The 19,042-nt window shown below is 38.9% G+C and overlaps 2 protein-coding genes across 3 annotated transcripts in view; one reads left to right on the forward strand and one right to left on the reverse strand.

Moving 5' to 3' along the window:
* SERPINE3 (serpin family E member 3) overlaps positions 1 to 16,378 on the forward strand; it is a 106,962-nt gene extending 90,584 nt beyond the window's left edge. The window contains exons 9-11 of the mRNA XM_043998482.1: positions 12,213 to 12,299; positions 13,149 to 13,232; positions 16,078 to 16,378. Coding sequence (XP_043854417.1) covers positions 12,213 to 12,299; positions 13,149 to 13,232; positions 16,078 to 16,121 — 215 coding nt within the window. The 3' untranslated portion in view covers positions 16,122 to 16,378. The remainder of the gene's footprint in view (positions 1 to 12,212; positions 12,300 to 13,148; positions 13,233 to 16,077) is intronic.
* Positions 16,379 to 17,757: 1,379 nt separating this feature from the next.
* INTS6 (integrator complex subunit 6) overlaps positions 17,758 to 19,042 on the reverse strand; it is an 85,534-nt gene continuing 84,249 nt past the window's right edge. For both annotated transcript variants that reach the window (XM_043998479.1, XM_043998480.1), the window contains one exon: positions 17,758 to 17,909. In XM_043998479.1, the coding sequence (XP_043854414.1) occupies positions 17,816 to 17,909 (94 nt within the window). In that variant the 3' untranslated portion in view covers positions 17,758 to 17,815. The remainder of the gene's footprint in view (positions 17,910 to 19,042) is intronic.

The following is a 19,042-nucleotide window of genomic DNA, read 5'->3' on the forward strand; positions in this document are numbered from 1 at the left end:
ATGCTTAGCAAAGTGCCTGATACATGGTGTGATTAATAAACTCTTGAAGACTAACCAAGACCCCAGTGCTAGAAAACAGAAACCAGATCTGGGGGCAGAATTTTGAGTCTGTGTAGGTCTTAATTTGACACTTCCTCATTCAACTGACTCCCTTAACTACTGCCTAGTCACTAGCACTTATAGGAATAATAGAAGGATGAGATAGTGAGATGAACAACTTCCTGTAGGTAGATACCAAGAAGCTGGGTAAAAAATAACATAGTAACTAACAACAGAGGTGCCGGGTAGTATTACTTCTGCTATCTAAGATAACAAGGAGAGCAAGGGATAATATAAATCCATAGTAAATCAAGCAATCCTCATTTTAAACATGAATTTAGCTGGCAAGGAAGGTTTTCAATGAAGAGGATGTAGGAGGAATTATTCGTAAGTAGATTATCTTGTCATACCTTCAAGTACAGAACCTTTGTGGTCCCTCCTGTTCAACAGAGAAGAACCACAAAAGCTAAAGTTATTCTGATTGGCTTTGTCCAAAAAGTGAACTTACATCAGTGTGGTTGACTTTTCATCTGTGGTTATTTAGAGATTTTTTTTTTTAAATCATGTCTGCCGGAGGCAGCTAGGTGGCGCAGTGGATAGAGCACTGGCCTTGGAGTCAGGAGGACCTGAGTTCAAATCCGGCCTCAGACACTTGACACTTACAAGCTGTGTGACCCTGGGCAAGTCACTTAACCCTCATTGCCCAACCAAAAATTAAAAAAAAAAAATCATGTCTGCCTTCGATGGGAAAAAGTAGCAGAGGAACTAGAGGCAGGAGCAAGAGCAAGAAAGGGCTTGAGGTAAGTGGGGAAGGAAATGCAAAGGTGATTAGAAGTCTTCTAAACTGTAGCCAAGGCTAGAGACTGATTTGGGGAAGAGTTGAGAAACTAAAAGTGGCTAGAGCTAAAGCAGGAAAAGGAACTGAGCCATCAGAGCAACAATCAATACATTGATAAACATTGATTAAACACCTACTATGTGGTAGGTATTGTGCCAAGTACTGAAGAATTCAAGGAGAAAAAAGAAATTTAAGCAAAAAGACCCTTTAAGGAGAAAGAACAAAAGAAGGTGAAGGACCTGTGGAGAAAGAAAAACAGGAGAGAATGAGAAGAACTTGATTAGAAAGAGATATGTTGGGGCAGCTAGATGGCGCAGTGGATAGAGCACCGGCCCTGGAGTCAGGAGTACCTGGGTTCAAATCTGGCCTCAGACACTTGACACTTCCTAGCTGTGTGATCCTGGGCAAGTCACTTAACCCCAATTGCCTCACTTAAAAAAAAAAAAAAGAAAAAAAGAGATAGGTTCACTGAGGCTTAGTAAGAAGACTCATGCCCATACTATGACTCTGGAACAATAGACCTTATTCAAAAAGGAGCAGTGCAGTTAAAAGAGGTAGGGGGCATGAGGTAGCATTTTATTTTATTTTATTTTTTTAGTGAGGCAATTGGGGTTAAGTGACTTGCCCAGGGTCACACAGCTAGTAAGTGTTAAGTGTCTCAGGCAGATTTGAACTCAGGTACTCCTGATTCCAGGGCCGGTGCTCTATCCATTGTGCCACCTAGCTGCCCCATAGCATTGTATTTTAAGGAGATAAGCTCATTGGACGAAATCCAGGAACCAATGGTAAGATGATATGAAGACCGTCAGAAAGAGAAATAGAAGCAGTATCATCATTTAAATATCATTCAGACCACTGGGACAGAAAGAAGAAATTGATGAGTTTGGGAAATAGATGGAAAATCTGGTACAGAGGCATGTTTCAGTAGTGATGGAGGACTTCTGTTATCTAGACAGCTGCTAGATCCCTCTTCCTCTGCTGAAAGCAGAGCAGTTAATCATTTCTTGCGTTGCCTTAATGAAAATGTTATCCTTCCAAAATTGAAGGAACCGAGAAGGAGGAATTCTATTCTGGACCTGATTCTCAACCATAAGGAGGAACTTCTTGCTAGGGTGGAAATGATGAGGACCTTGGGAGGAAGTGAGAACATAATCTTAGAACGTGTGGTAGAGAAGAAAGCTAGAAACAATCTGACCTATAGCCTAGATTTGGGGAGAGTAGATTTCAAAGGGTTAAGAGAAAAGATAGGTGGAAGTTCCATGTGCTTAAAGTTCTACAGGATGTTAGCTCAGGAGGTGTGGGAAGCTCTGAAAGTTCTGAAAACACAACTTAGTCATTTCTTGTGACCTACGCCTCCACCCCACCTCAGCTACTTACAAAAATGGCTAAACCCTTAATCTTGCCATCACCCATAAATGCCCCACTTCCATATCTACCCGATCACAATCTATTGTCATTCTATCTCTCCCTTGCAACCCTAAACCCTGTCCTCATCCTGTGACCTTTGATCCCTTGACCCCTCAGTTCTTTCCCAGGTCATAACCCCAGCACTGGCTACATTCTGTTCTCTTCCCCATCTTGACGCTTTGATAAGCCAGTTGAGTTTTATGATCTCTACTCTTCAAGTCCCTTGTCCCCTTATCCTATCACGTCCTTGCTTTGCCAAGCATCATTCCCACCATCCCCTGCCTTTGCTCCTATTCATGTGTTGATGAGCAAATGGTGCCAACTAGTTCCACTATAGATTTATGTTACATAATCTCAACCGAGCCCTCACTGCAACAAGGCAATCCTTTTACACCTAACTGCCACAGCAGCTTTTCCAAATCTTCTCATCTCTCCTCAAACCTTTTGTAATTTTCCCCTCCTTCAGTCTCTCAGCTGAGAACTTACTCATATTTCACTGAAAAAAAAAATGAGGGGCAGCTAGGTGGCGCAGTGGATAGAGCACTGGCCCTGGATTCAGGAGGACCTGAGTTCAAATTCAGCCTCAGACACTTGACACTTACTAGCTGTGTGACCTTGGGCAAGTCACTTAACCCCAATTGCCCTGTGATTAAAAAAAAAAATGAGGCCATTTGCCAAGATTGCCCTCTTCTCCCTGCCTCCTCATCTAATGTTACTCAGCTGCTTTCTGCAACTATGTCCTTTATCACTCTCAAATGAAGAGGCACAAGGGATCTCACTCCATCCTATCCCCTGTAGATTTCCGCCTCTATCATCCCCACTCTCTCACTTACTTTCAGTCTTTTCCTATCTCCTGGCTGCTTCCTGACTGCATGCAAACATCTCCGTGTCTCTCTTATCTTGAAAAACAAAAAACAAAAACAAAAACAACTGGGCTCAACCATCCCCACTAGCTATCTGATATCTCCTTTCTTTCATGGCTTAATTCTTTGAGGACATCTACAACCACTGTCTCCCCTTCCTTTCTTCTCTCTGTAGTCTGCCTTCTGACTGACAATTATTCAATTGAAACTGCTCTCTCCAAAGTTACCAATGATCTGCCAAATCTAATGCCTATTTCTCAAACCTCATACTTCTTGACCTCTGTAGCCTTTGACACTATTTATCACCTTCTCCGTGATACTGTCTTCTCTCTAAGCTTCCATGACACTCCTCTATTCCTGGTTTTTCTCCTATCTGACCTTTCTTTCCTTCTTAGTTTCCTTTGTTAGATCTTTGGCCAGGTGATGTTATCTAATGATAGATGTCCCCTAGGGTTCTGTACTGAACCTTCTCCTCTTCTCTCTTTGTACTATTTCACTTGATCAAAAGATAATATGGATTAAATTATCATCTCTATACGGGTGATTCTTAACCCTGACTCTTCTTTCAGTCTCCAGATTCACATTTCCAACTGTCTATTGGACATCTTGAACTGGATGTCCTATAGACATCATAAACCCAGCAGGTCCAAAATTGTACTACTCCTTCCACTTAAACCTTCCACCCTTCCAATCTTCCCTGTTACCATCAAGTACACCCCCATCCTCCTAGGCTCACAAACTTGGTGTCATCCTCATTTCCACTCTCATCTTCCACTCCTTCCCCATATCCAGTCTGTTGTTAAGTTCTGATTCTGCTTTTGTAATATCTCTTGTCTATGCCCGGCTCTCTTCTGACACTGCTACCTCTCTGGTTCAGGCTCTCATCACCTCGCACCTGGAGTCCTGCAAAAGTTTGATCTCCCTCCAGTTGTTCTCCACTCCAGGGCATCCTCTAGTCACTTGTCAAATTGATCTTCCTAAAATGCAGATCTGACCACTTACCCCCTCCCTGCCCCCATTTAATACATTGCAGAGGTCTCCTGTCGTCTCCAGGGTCAAATATAAAATCCTCTGGCATCCAATGCTAATTATAACCTATCCCCATCTCACTTCTCCAGTCTTCTTACACCTTCTTACCTCCCCCCCTTGCCCCCAATACTCCACCATCCAGGGATACTGGACTCCTTAAAGACAACACTCCACCTCCTGGCTCCCAGTCTTTTCACTGGCTGACTCCCAGGCCCAGAATTCTCTCCCTCCTTCAAGTCTCAGCTAAAAGTGTCACTTTTTGCAGGATACCTTTTCCAGTCTTCTATAATAGTCCCTTATGAGATTATCTCCAATTTATCTTACATATACTTTGTTTACACCTAGTTGTTTGTCTCCCCCATTAGACAGTGAGCTACCTAAGAGCAGGGACTTGTCTTTTGCCCTTCTTTGTATCCCAGGCACTTAGCACAGTGCCTGGAATTTAAGGAAAGCCTGTTGACTGAAGCAAAGAGAAATAATTTCAGTAAGGAGGAAAAAAGGAAGTTGCTCAGAGAACACAAAGTGGCTGCACAGGGAACACACCCATGAACTTACATTTTTTAATATACAGACAATAGAATCAAGGGTAGGTGATGATGATAAGAACAGATAATAACTAACATTCATATAGTGCTTACTGTGTGTCAGGAACAGTGCTAAGTGCTTTAAAATTATTTCTTCTGATCCTCACAAGAACTCTGGGAGGTAGGTGCTCTTATCACCCCCATTTTACATGAGGAGACTGAGGCAAATAAAGATCAGATGATTTGCTCAGGATCACACAGCTAGTAAGTATCTGAGGCTAGATTAGAACTCGGGTTTTCCTGACTCCAGGCCTGGAGGTCTATCCATTGTGCCAACTAGCTGCCCCTAATGAATACAATCTTGGAACATAATTCTGTAAGAATGGTGTCAGAACTACTAAAGCTCAGTGTGTTGAGATTGTTGAGGTTAGAGGAACAAAAACATGGGTTTTTTTCTTTTGTTTTTATGCTACTTGGTGGGGTTGGGAAGAGGATCAAAGAAAGAATAAGACTAGTGTATGGGGAGAATGGGATATTGTCAACTGATAACTGTTGAAAAGTTCTATTTACTCTGCCAGGAAGAATGATCTTGGAATAGGACAGGACAAAACAAAAATATGTAACAGGAAGTAAAAAAGTTAGATGACAGGAAAGGTTGATGCAATTGGGTATACCTGAGTTGGCATAAACATGGTCAGAGAAAAAGACAGTGATCCAGCCTAATGGACCATATTTGGGTAGAGCCATTTTTTAAATTTTACATTACATTTACTTTACTTTTTAAAAAAAGATGCCAATAGGGGCAGCTAGATGGAGCAGTGGATAGAGCACTGGCCCTGGATTCAGGAGTACCTGAGTTCAAATCCGGCCTCAGACACTTAATACTAACTAGCTGTGTGACCCTGGGCAAGTCGCTTAACCCCAATTGCCTCACAAAAAAAAAAAAAAAAAAGATGCCAATAGTAATAGAGAACTACTCATTTTCAGTTTGACTCTTTGTGACCCCATGTGGGTGTTTGTGGCAAAGATACTCCAGTGGTTTGTCATTTCTTTCTCCAGCTCATTTTATAGATGGGGAAACTGAGGCAAACAGGGTTAAGTGACTTGCCCAGGGTCACACAGCTACTAAAGTATCTGAGACCAGATTTAAACTCAGGTCCCCCTGACTCCAGGCCCAGCACTCTATCCACTGTACCACATAGCTACCCCTATGGAGTACATACCACCCCTGAAGAGTTCTAGAACTGTTCCAGATGAACTGCTACCTAGAATATTAAAAGAATTGGTAGGGGGCAGCTAGGTGGCGCAGTGGATAGAGCACCAGCCCTGGAGTCAGGAGTACCTGAATTCAAATCCGGCCTCAGACACTTAACACTTCCTAGCTGTGTGACCTTGGGCAAGTCACTTAACCCCAACTGCCTCACTAAAAAAAAAAAAAAAAAGAATTGGTAGATGTGACTGTTGAGCCACTGTAAGTGATATCTGAAAGACCATGGAGAACATGAAATGTACCTGTGGAACTGGAAAAGGGCATGTTTTTTCCCAGTTTTCAAAAAACTACAACCTATAGGCCTGTGAGCTTGATTTTATTTCCGGGGAAAATTCTAGAACATATTACTAAATAGATGGTTTATGATATCTAGAAAAGGAAGTTGTTACACAAAAAGCTAGTATGGCTTTACCAAAAATACATCATGTTAGGCTAACCTTATAGGGTTTTTATCTTGGAATAGGGGAATGCTATAGTTATCACCCATATTTTATCAAAGCATTTGATAAAGTGTTTCATACTGTACTGGAGGAAGACACGAAAAGATGTGAGCTACATAATAGTACAATTAGGTAGATTTAGAACTGATTGAATGATTGAACCAAAAAGTTAATCATTACCAGTTTGGTATCAACTTGGAAGGATAGCTCCAAGGGAGTGCGCTTGGGTCCATGTTTTTAACAGTTTTATTAGTGACTCAGATAAAGGGATGCATAGCATGCTAATCAAATTTTCAGATGATGCACAAAGGTGGGACAGCTACCACACGATGAAAGAACCAGGATTCAAAGAGATTTTGACATACTAAAACCTTAGGCCAAATCAAATCAATTGAAATTTGATAGGGATGAAGATTTTTAAAAACCAACTGCCTAAATACAAGTGAAGGAGGCATATGTTGACGGCTGTTCATTTTAAAGAAGAAAAAAAAAATATATTAGTAGACTACAAGCTCAATCTCAGTCCTTAATGCAATATGACAGCTGAAAAAACCCTAATATAATTTTATGTTGTATCAAAAGGATGAGTATCCAAAACCATAGAGCTAACAGTCCTATTTTTCTGTGTCTTGGTTTGGACCACTTCTGAAAGTACTGAACTCAGTTCTAGGCCCCACATGTTGAAAAATGGGGGTTTTGTTAATAAATAATCTCAACTAGATAGTCTCAGTTCTCTCCCAACTCCAAGTCATGGCTATGCTCACATTGTTTATTATTCACTCATGGTAATCCCATACCTCTCTTCCCTCAAAGTTCTGCATTGTAAGAGACTCATTGGTAAAATAAATCATAGAAATCTTCAGTTTAAGGAAAAGTAAAGGATTATTTCAAATACAAAATAACTTGGGAACAAGTTATTTGGGAGCTGGATTTCTCTTAAGTAAACACAAATCTGAAAGAATGACTTTTGGGAGCCATTATATAATATAGAGGTGTCAGACTCAAGACCCACAGCCACAAGTCGCCTACAAAATTCCCAAATGCTATGGGAACCCGATTAAAATGTAATTGGGAAATGTTTAACAGAATAAATAAAAATACAATAATACATAATATTTATGATGTGGTCCTATTTCTGAGTTTGAAATTGACGGAAGATAATGAAGGCTTCTGTTCTATATGTTATCAATCAGATATCAATTTGTACCCTTGCATTGCCCGGTTAGGACTGATTGAAAAATAAAGTACTCTAATTTGTCTATTAATATTCCATTTCACATCAAACACTCCAAACTTCTTTTCCTTTGTTTCTAAACTGAATTTTCCTGGTGCTATTAAATATTAAATACATTCCTTATAGGAGATAAGAGTCCTCTCTCAAATACCTATGTATCTACTACATGGCTTATATGTAATATATTTTAAATTCTAGGCTTTTTAAAAATTGTTCACCCTACTGCTTCTGTGCCTCCTCCTGCCATGAACAAGAAATATGTAAGAATTTAAATATTACCCAAAGAAAAACCTAACTAAAGAAAACTGCTCTCTTCCCCCAAACCACATAATGGGTTCAAATCTTGAACCTGGCACTTAATACCTTTTGCCTTTGGGCAAGTCACTTCATTGGTCCTCAGTTTCCTCATCTATAAAGCAAAGTGATTGGATGGTATAGAAATGCCTTAGCATTAAGCAACTCAAAATCATCTTTTTTTTTTTTTTTGGGCGGGGCAATGGGGCTTAAGTGACTTGCCCAAGGTCACACAGCTAGTAAGTGTCAAGTGTCTGAGGCTGGATTTGAACTCAGGAACTCCTGAATCCAGGGCTGGTGCTCTATCCACTGCGACACCTAGCCGCCCCAAAATCTATCATCTTAATGCAAACGAAAGCCAAATAATTTGCGGAATACCTTGGTTTACCTTATCGGTGCCAGGTTCTCTTTATTAAGAGCGCATTTGAGTAGCTAAAATTACATTTTAGTGGTTTCCTAATATTCTATGTCACTTGAAATTCCACAAATTACCTTAAAGTCTGTGGACAGCTACTTAGCTAAATCATTAATGTTTTATTTCATTTTAGGTATGAACTGGAAAAAATAATAAAATCCCCAAAGAGCTAACTTTGGAGGTGTGTGTGTGTGTGGGGGGGGAGACTTTGATTCTACCCTCAGATATTTCCATTTCAGCACATTCCCAAGGGTAAAAGAGTCTCTCCCTAGGACACTTCTGGTAGATCAAGATCAGTTGTGAGATCAACATGGTATTCCAGTCTGTTTTAATATAGGCCTACATTAAATCCAAACTCATACTTAGCTCCTAGACTGCCAAGAGACTTAAAAAAACACAGCTTTTGGACTAAAAGTAACAGTACTAGAGCTAGCCTCTCGACTAGGTTGTTCTGGTTTAGAATTCACTTCATTCCAGACTCACACCCTATGGACTTTTTGTCAGATTCAAAATGACCCTTAAGGATGGAGAAGACGGCTTGCTACTTTGCTTCAACATTTAGCCCAACATTGTTGCTAAAATTAAAATCTAATATAGCTCCATAAATAGCCTTATTGTATATTACACACTCCCCTCTTAAAATAAACAAACAAAAAACCAACCAGCCCTTTAGGAGTACATTTCTACTTTTACTAAGTTTCCCTTATCTATTTGGGAGAGAGGATCACAGAATTCAGTAACTTTGTGAACAAATTCCCAACAAATCTGTCCTTTGACCTTGAAACCTCCCATGCCTGTCTTGCCTTTCATGCTTCCTCGATACTTAATTCTATCCGTTTCACTCCACCTCCATCCAATCTGTTCTAGTCCTGTTGATTCTACCTTCACATCTCACACCTGTTCCCCTTCTCTAAATTCCAAATCATCATACTTAGTTCAGACCCTTATCTCATTGCTTGGACTAGGTTAATAGCCTCCTCTTTTCCACGCTTCTGGATTCTCTTAATCAGCTTACCTAACAACAAGCATTTATTAAGCTCTGTGCGAGGTTTCTTGGTAAAGAGTAGAGATAAAAAGGCAAAAAACAGTCCCTGCCCTAAAGGAGCCTGCATTCTGGTTTGAGATGTGTAAATAATTAGGTAAATACGATATACACAGAGTAGATGAAAAGTTACCGTATTAAAGAAATGCTCTAGGGGGCAGCTAGGTGGCGCAGTGGGATAAAGCACCAGCCCTGGAGTCAGGAGAACCTGAGTTCAAAATCCGACCCAGACCTTTACACTTACTAGCTGTATAACCTTGGCAAGTAACTTAACCCCAATTGCCTCACTTAAAAAAAAAAGAAAAGAAATGGCTCTGGAAATTTGGGTGTGATGGGGAATGACCTAGGAAAAATCTCGTGCAGAATTTAGCATTTGAGTCTTTGAAGGAGCTGAAAGTGAGATATACATGGAGGACAGCCAGGGCAAGGCACAAAAGGGGATATCATGTATAAGGAACAGCAATTAGGACTGTGTGCCTGGAATACAGTTGTGATGGGGAATTAAATGCAAAGGTAGAAAGGTGCCAGGTTGTGAAGAACTTAAAATGCTAAACAAAGAGCTTTGAGTCTGAAGCTACCGTAGCTTCCTGAATAGGAGTGACATTGTTAGATTCCCACTTTAGGAAAATCATCTTGTGAGCTATGTGGATGATGGACTGGAGTGGGATGAGACTTTCAGCTAAAGTTTGGGAGAGAAGTGATAAACACCTGAATTATGGGGTAGCTATGTACTTACACAGCTAAGGAAGGGGACATAGCATAGATGCTGTGACTATAGTAATAATAAAACTGATTAACTGATGGTATAAGAGGGTGAGTAAAAGACAGCACCTTGGTGCCTTTAACAATAGGCCAGGGCAGCTAGGTGGGCAGTAGATGAAGCACCCTGGATTCAGAAGGACCTGAGTTCAAATTCAGCTTCAGACACTTGACACTGACTAGCCGTTGTGACCCTGGGCAAGCCACTTAACCCTCATTGTCCCACCCAAAAAACAGTAATAGGCAAGTTTGGAAGAAGGATGAATAGGGGAAAGAGGAGAGATGAGCTGTTTTAGACACCAAGTTTGAGATGCCTATAGGACATCATGCCTATAGGATTCAAATGTCCAATAATGTTAGTTATGCAAGGCTGGAGCTCAGGAGAGCAGGGGTGGTTTGGGAGTCATCTGCATAGAGATGATAATTGAACACATGGGAACTAATGAGATCACTAAGTGAGATAGTAGAGCGAGAGAAACGGGAAGAGGGCCCAGGACAGAGCCTTAGGGGGATATCCACAGTTAATAGGCATGACATGGATGAAATTCCAGCAAAGGAGATTAAGGAGCAGTAAAGCAGGTAGAACTGAGAGCAATCTCATGAAAACTCAAGAGAAAAGAAAGCCCTCTCTAATCCAATCCTCCACACAGCTGCCAAAATAATATCCCTGATGCATGAGTCTGACTACATGACTCCTGTGATCGAGTACCCTATTGTCTGTAAGATGAAATAAAACTTCCTACGTTATCTTTTCAGTCTTGTTTCACATCCATTCCCCTCCCAACATTTTTACTTTCCTGCAAAACTATACTAACTGTTTCTGAATTAATAGAGTGTTTACATAGATAGGCCATCTCCTAACTGAAAATCTCTCCACCAATGAATGGCTTTCAGAATCCTGGCTTTCTTCAAAGCTTAGCTCGGGTATTCCCTTCTTTACCATGAAAGTCTTCCTCCACTAACTCAGGTTCCTCTCCCCTGCCTCTATCACACTCTAGCTGAAAAGGCCTCCTTCTGCTGCATTGGGGGCCATCTCCAGTCCATCCTAATCTAAATCTTGCCACTGAACCCAGATGGCTCCAGAGAGTGGAGGCTCATGACTCTGCACAGCCCTTCCGCACATTGTCTTCTTACACAAGCAGGTCCTAGATTTTGTAGATAATATAGTCCATTCCCTGACACATAACATCTTAATTTGATGTTTGTATACTAATGGATTATATTTTGAAGCCTACAGTGTCAACTCATGTGGGCTTTCCCCTCAAAGGATTCATAATATTCTGAATGGATATTCAGTTTAGGGGAACACCAATATTGCTAAAATTCAAAGCTTTTAGCAAAAGGTTGTTTTCTTGAAATTTTGTAATTAATTCAATTAAAACCAAGGGTACAATATTTTCCAATTCCTGTCCAGCCACTGAAAGATAACTGAAAAACATTCCCATGAAACCTTGACCGATCCCTCTGGACCTTACATAACATTTTATCACCTCTTCAAATATACTTATATGATACTCAACATTGTTAGGGTTACTGTGATAAAAGCCCTTGGTAAATCTCAGTGCTATACAAATGTGAGCTATTAGAATTTGTTAGTTTTCTGTGTGCATTATGGTTCTATGTTAAATTAAGCTGCAGACAAGGGACCATGTCTAATCTCACTATTTCCTCTCCTAGAATCTTGCCTAGTTGCATAGAATTGGTACTTAATAAATGTGTTAAATTGAATTATATCATGCTCATTAAATATCTTTTACTGAAATTACATAAATTGCTCCATGCAGTGGATCTATCGCTGGGGGGAAATGCAAGAGGTCATTTTTTTCAGTGTCCCTAAATACTTTTTAGTTCATCAGATAAAATCCCAACCTCAGCACAAATAGTAACAGTAGACATTTGCTGAAAACTGAGGTCACCTTTCAAAAAGCAGTGTTCTAATGACAATCCCACAAAGCGAACATATGCACCAGATACTTCAAATGGATTATTTCATACCTTTTCAAATATTAAAACCCTTATACCAAAACTTAGACAGTTTTGTCTTTTGGGGGGGAGTAGGTCAAGATGACCTTTATGTTTCTGAGGCAATCCACAATGCCAGGATTGAAGTTTTGGAAGATGGCACCAAGGCATCTGGGACAACAGGTATGCTTGCATAAGGCATAAAAAAGTAAGAATTTATAGTGGCACACCTACTCATGTTAAATACACCAAAGTTTGAGGTGTGATGCCTTTTTTTTGTTTGTTTTTTTGGTGAGGCAATCGGGGTTAAGTGACTTGCCCAGGGTCACACAGCTAGTATTAAGTGTCTAACACCAGATTTGAACTCAGGTCCTCCTGAATCCACAGTGCTTTATCCACTGTGCCACCTAGCTGCCCCCTGTGATGTCTTTTTTTAACTTAAAACTTATTTAAAATCAGTGTGGTCAATGCTAGCTATCCATACAAAGGGATAATTGCTATGCAACTCAATGCTACAGCAATGAGTTTTCAAAAATGAAAATAAAGTTAGAAATAGGGCCATCTTTAAAAAAAAAACTTTACAATTATTACTACCTAAGAATAGCTATGTACTGATCCATTTTAAATATAGTTTCAGCACAAAGGAATTTACCACTTGGAATATATTACTAGATCCCATGAGACCTTAGCTCTCTTCTCATTTGTGATACTGACTTACTATGTTAACTTCGATTTTCATAAATATCATGAAATTAATGTCATTAGAGTATCTCTTATTTTTAAAATGCCAACGATAAGTTTTATTTAATTAAAATATAGGCTTTCTCCTAGAATGCTCTGAGAGGCAGTGAGTTTCCTGATAGGACATTTCCAGCTTCGGCTTAGACCTATTCAAGACATTAGAGAGGATTTCTATACTGGGCAAGTAGAATTCCTTGATGACCATCAACCTATCTTCCATCTAGTTCCAATAAAAACATAAGAACAGATTATTACATTAATTCCTATATTTTCCCCCAATCTTTTCTGTAGCTCTAGTGTTACTGAGAAGATCTAGGACTCCAATTTTTAAGGCAGATAGACCATTCATCTTTTTCCTGAGAGAATCCGATACAGGTATTTCAATCATTTCTTTGACAGCATTGATGAAGCAAATTACACAAATGACTGGGCTCTCCTATCTAAACAAGGGCTCTCCTGTTTTACTGTTAGACTTATTATAATTATTATTATTATTACGATAATGGTATCTATAGTTTATGAAAAAGACAAGCCATAAACATCCATTCTTATGAGTCAACTGTGAGCCTTTGACTGTGCTGTGCCTGTGGTTCTGAGGAACCTCAACAAAATCTGCTACCTCCGCTGATTTGTAAACTCCGGCCTTTAGCTCAATGGCTGTGATTACAAACTATTTTAGGCACTAATCCTTACAATTTCTGTGTGATCAAAACAATTCTGTGGCATGATGATTGTTGCTTATGCTTTCATAATGAAAAAAGTATGAAAGTATATTAAGAAAATTTGCTTGGTTCATCAGTTACTCCCCAATACTAAGTTGAACACCTTAGGAAATTAGGCTACTTTTAGCCCACTAGAGTGCCCCAGAACAATTCTTGACTGACTCAAGGGGACCCCTAACATCGTGAAAAGAAAAGTATTAACCCAAGGAAGGCACTTTATGAGGTGCATTTAAGATCATTATTTATTTATTTTCCTGAATTTTCTATACTGATTTTCAGCCAAAGAGCTGGACCACCCATCTTACATTTTCCACACTCTTGAAATTGCACAGGAAACAAGTATATTTCCCCTAAGCACTTTTGGGCACCACATAGCTTTACACAGGCAAATTTACAATATAAGGCCTTGGCAAGTCAGAAATAAGAGGTAGAACCTCTCAGATTTGGCAAAATTGAACAGTGTTTTGTTTCTCTTTGCATGCATAGCTTACTGTTTGCTTTTTCCCTCCTTTGGCAATCTTTAACATCCCAAGAAGGAAAAGGTATTTTCAGCAAAGATTGGCATTGGCAAGTAAAAAGGAACAAAATGGAATTAAGACTTTAATAAATCAGGCAAAGGTGATCTAACTGGACTAAACATTAAGCATGATTTTTATCAGTAGAGGAAAATGATAATGTCTAAGAGTTTAACACCCCCCCCCCAACAAAATAGGTATCCTTGGGGAAATGTTTACTATACAAATTTGCTAGGGAAATTCTGTTGACAGCATTTTATCTGAGAATTATTAACTATGTATTGTGCCTCAGGCTGAAAGTCAAAGGAATATTTTCTAATAAAATAGATGAAGTTAATCCTTCAACAGAAGACAACCTCTGTAAGAAGAGATTCGTAAATACACTTTACAGCATTTTGACTTGGCAGGTTTGGAGTGAGTGGGGGTGGTAATGTAGAAGGAAAAGGAAAGACCATTAACTAACTCCTCACCGGCAGGCATTTAATGAGCCCTCGGTTAGAAATGGTACATCTCAAAGAACATAAAGCTGAAGTGATTTGGAGCCCTCTCTCTCAAACAACAAAATATAACAGAGCAGAAATTGATCAGAATTGTCACAGCCAGAGCATAGCTGGCTATCAGGGGGGTTCAAAGCCAGAGGTTCCCTTTGGATAAACGTAAGCTCTTTGAAAAATGACATCAAAATTTTGAGATCTGGGGAAGGACAGATGGTTGCTTCAAGTGTCTGATGAGCTGCTGGAATCATTGCCTTAGTCAGGAGTTGGCATGTGAATGTAAAAAGTCTAATCAAAGACAATTTCCCTTGAGAGTTTAAATGGTCATTTCAAAACTAAAATTAACTATGAATCCACACTGAAGCACTTTTAGGTTCAATTATTATTCACTCTCCCTCCAGCCCTAACAATGGCCTCTAAAAATTAAATATAAAGGTCTTTGCTAGTGCCCTAAATCAGTAGTTACAGGTTCTCATGAAGGAAACAATGAAGGTGGTAGAGAATTTTCCCTGGCCACATTGTTTTAGATTAAAATCACTCAACAACAAAATTCTGGATGGAAGTACACTAAGCTGATCATTTTTATCAGGGCTGTCAAAACTGAAATCCAAAAGAAGGCAATGGGCATGACAGTAAATGTAACAAAAAGGACTAAGGAGTTAGGATAATTTAACTTGAGAATAAAATCTTTGGGGCCAGTCTTACAAATTGATTTGAGGGGCCAAAATTACTTCTTTACTGTTCCTTTCACTAACAATTAGAATGCCACAATGAAGAATCCACTCCTTTGGCTTAAAGGATTCCAGCTTGTTAAAATGCAAATATCCCTGTAGGAATATCTTCAGCCTTGTAAGAGAGAACACAATATAAATGAATTTATTCAAGTCTATCCTGATATCACTGAGAGACATAACATAAGGGTATTGAGACAGCAGTATGAGCACTGGAAGCAGGCTAACACATTGGTTGCACTGACCTTGAGAGGCAAGCAAATGACAAGGAAGCCAAGGGGAACTGGGAAAGAGAAGAGGTTCTTTTGCTAGAGACCAGTCCTGGGGAGCTAGCTAGTCTAGTTTAAATTGAACGTGATGACCCACTGATCTTACAACAAATAAGACAAAAGCAGAATTGACATGTTAAATACATGGGGGGAAAAACTGTTTTGATGATCAGTTATTGAATACCAAAATGAAGTGAATCCATTCCCCAGGTATTCTGATTAGGTATCATCCTATCTAGAAGGAATATTAACTAAAAGATGTCACTTAGTCTATCCACCTCTCATTTTGCATTTATAATGGAGACCTAAATAGCAAGTCAACTACTCTATGCTTAGTTTTCACTTTGCAATAGGATTTTAAATGACTAACTTCTCAAGCTACTGAATGAGATGCTACTTTATTGATAGGCATTTTGTATAGGACAAAGGTTTTTAAATGCCTAGAAGATACTAAGTAGCACTATATTAAGTATGTGTTTTTATTCACAGGTTCTGTCCTCTGTATTGGAAGAGTTACAAATCCCCTAGAATAATGGGTCTCAAACGTGGTTTCTTCAACTTCCCTCTGTGCATTGAGCTTTCTCCTCAACAAAATTATGACTATACTTTTATTGCACGTGAGTTCTTCTAGGGTATAAGTGTGTGACTTATATGAACCTGAAAACACTCATAAAAAGAATTAACATGTTATATCATGCACTGATTTTTCTTTTACCATCAATATCTCTTTTTCTTTCAGTTTATTAATTACACACGGGTACCATTAGCAGTGAACCACAGTTTTAGTGGACACCAAACTTGAGTCTTTAGAAGTAGTAAGACTGAGCTCAAAACAGTGCACAAAGTCATGCTAAGGCCTCGGGAATCAGGCTAATTCATCAACTGTTGACTTCTGCTAGTTATCAGTAGTCTATAACTTCATGTGAGGCACTGAATACAGCCAATGTGTGAGCCAAAACTATGACCCAGAAAATCAAGTTCCCTCCTTCACTTTGTCATTAAGATCTTTAAAGTTGGAAAAGTAATCTTAAAATTTCTCTAAATTCCTCTAGCATTCAAGCTTAGGTAATAGGCCGGTAGGAAGAATAGATCCCTTTCTTGATTATACTAATCTTTGAAGCTCTTGACTAACAAACATTTGGAACCTCCAAGTCTTCAAGTCAAAGGACTGACTAGATAGCTGAACCAACATAAGGTATGTGATGTGTCCCAATACCTGCTTCCCAGCCTCTAATACTCAGTTTAGTTAACAGTCATTGCCAAATTCAGAGGGGAAGTACGGGAGCTAGTACTTAAAGCTCCAAGCTTTTGATTCCTTGAATTCCTTTGGACATTCTTTCCAGCACTACATCTCTCTGGTCCTAACCATATGTCTGCTTTTGTGCCACAGGTCTAGTTTTTCCTGTAATCTAGAGATGGAGTAATAATGGAAATCTGTTTAGGCCAATATCCTAATCAAATAATTAGATTATGTAAATGTTGCAAGGATTTTGATAAGCCTATGTTGAACTCTAACAAACACAAACTTCAAAGAGTACAATATTTCTAATACTAAAAAGATGATGCCTTAAAAATTATGCAGATCAAGAATTTTCCTTAAAAGGATTATGTTAAATTTGACTACTTCCTAAAACACACAAGATTAAAATAGAGCATTTATTGATGGAATAACAAAAGTGCTTTTCTTAAATATTCTTCAAAATACATTTGTACAACTTACAATAATATATCCAAAATAACTGTATATACAAAACATTACCTTGTTTTTATGTATGTGCTTTTTCCCCAAAAAATTACAAAGTAACTTTTTTCTTTTTTGTCTTTTTCTTTTCTTTTTTTCTTTTTTTTCCTTTTTTGGCAAAATTCAACCTTAACAGAGGTGACAATTTTGAAGGTTGGATTAAGAAAATAGAACCTGAGGGAAATTGACACGCAAGAGTCAATGACAAGCAAGAATCTCTATGGGATTTTTTTGTGTTTTAGTTTGTTAAATAAAAATGTTCTTGAGTGATACTTTTCACATTACAAAAATAAACCGAAATGAAGAAAGGTCACTGTAAAATGATGGAAACAGGATCTGTAGACTTGCTGCTTTTAGTATTTCAAATAGCCAACAGTGCTTGTCAAAAATGAATGCAAAGATCACAGCAGTGTACTCCTTCAGTCATCTTTTTACTTTGTGTTTGGGGGGAGGGAGGGAAAGAGGTGGCCACATTCTAGTTTCTCTTTAATTGCTATTAATATGGTTTATCTGATTGGATCTGCGATGGATTTCTTCCAAGAAGCCCTCCAATTGCTCGATTAGCATTCGCTTTTTAAACCTGTATGGAAGAAATAATACTAATTAAAAAGCATATAAAGAGTATGACATTCCAATTAAAAAATGTTTTTCAAAATGGCCTATTTTAGGACTTCTGAGCCATGAGTGTAAAAATAAATCTGGGGCCAGCTAGGTGGCACAGTGGATAGAGCACCAACTCTGGAGTCAGGAGGACCTGAGTTCAAATCTAGCCTCAGACACTTGACAATTACTAACTGTGTGACCCTGGGCAAGTCACTTAACCCCAATTGCCTCACCAAAATAAACAAACAAATAAATAAATAAATAAATCTGACAAACAACTGTGAAGATAAGACATCATATTTTGCAGTGACCAAATGGCCATCTAAACCTGGATATTAAGTTCATAAAAACCATATAAAATTACACATTATTTCTAAAAATATGGCATGTTGTAGGTCCCAAAACAATTACTGAAACATCAATCTTCTTGGAATACTTCAATGTGAACATAAGCAAAGCATGGACATTGATGAAAACTGAGCATTAGTACAAAAAAAACCCTTGTTCTAAAGCTGGCAGAGTTAATATTATTAGATCAAACTTCAACAAATGCAAATCAAACCATTATCATCTTCAACTTAAATGATCTACAAGCCTGGAGTCACAGCTACTATAAGGAATTTTACAGATGAGGAAAAGTAAGGCCAAGTAAGAACCTATGACTTGCCCAAGGTCTCAAAGATAGCAGGGAGTGTCAGAGGCAGAATATGAATGGAGGTACCTTGGCTCCAAATCCAGTGTAGATTCCAAGTCAAGCTCCTTCAGTTTTTAGATGAGGAAAAAGTGAAGAAACTTGGCCAAGGTCACAGCAATAAAGTAAGACCACAGCCTGGGTGTCTTGGACTCCTAGGTTCAGTACTATGGCCATAACTGACCTATGGCCCTGACTCTATAAGTAAACTATCTTCCAAGAAAGAAGAGATGCTCTACTCCCTCTAAAACAATTGTCTGGGCAGCACAGATGCTGGTTGCCATGAGTTTAGCTAAAGTTTTTATGATTGAGGAAACTCAACTAAATGATCACTAAGGTTCCTCTCAGCTTGAAAATACAAACTTGTCTCAATTCGTGTAACTATATGAATCACAGTCACCTGATCTAGATTATTCTCA

Source organism: Dromiciops gliroides, chromosome 3, assembly GCF_019393635.1.
Source record: "Dromiciops gliroides isolate mDroGli1 chromosome 3, mDroGli1.pri, whole genome shotgun sequence".
NCBI classification, from domain to species: Eukaryota; Metazoa; Chordata; class Mammalia; order Microbiotheria; family Microbiotheriidae; genus Dromiciops; species Dromiciops gliroides.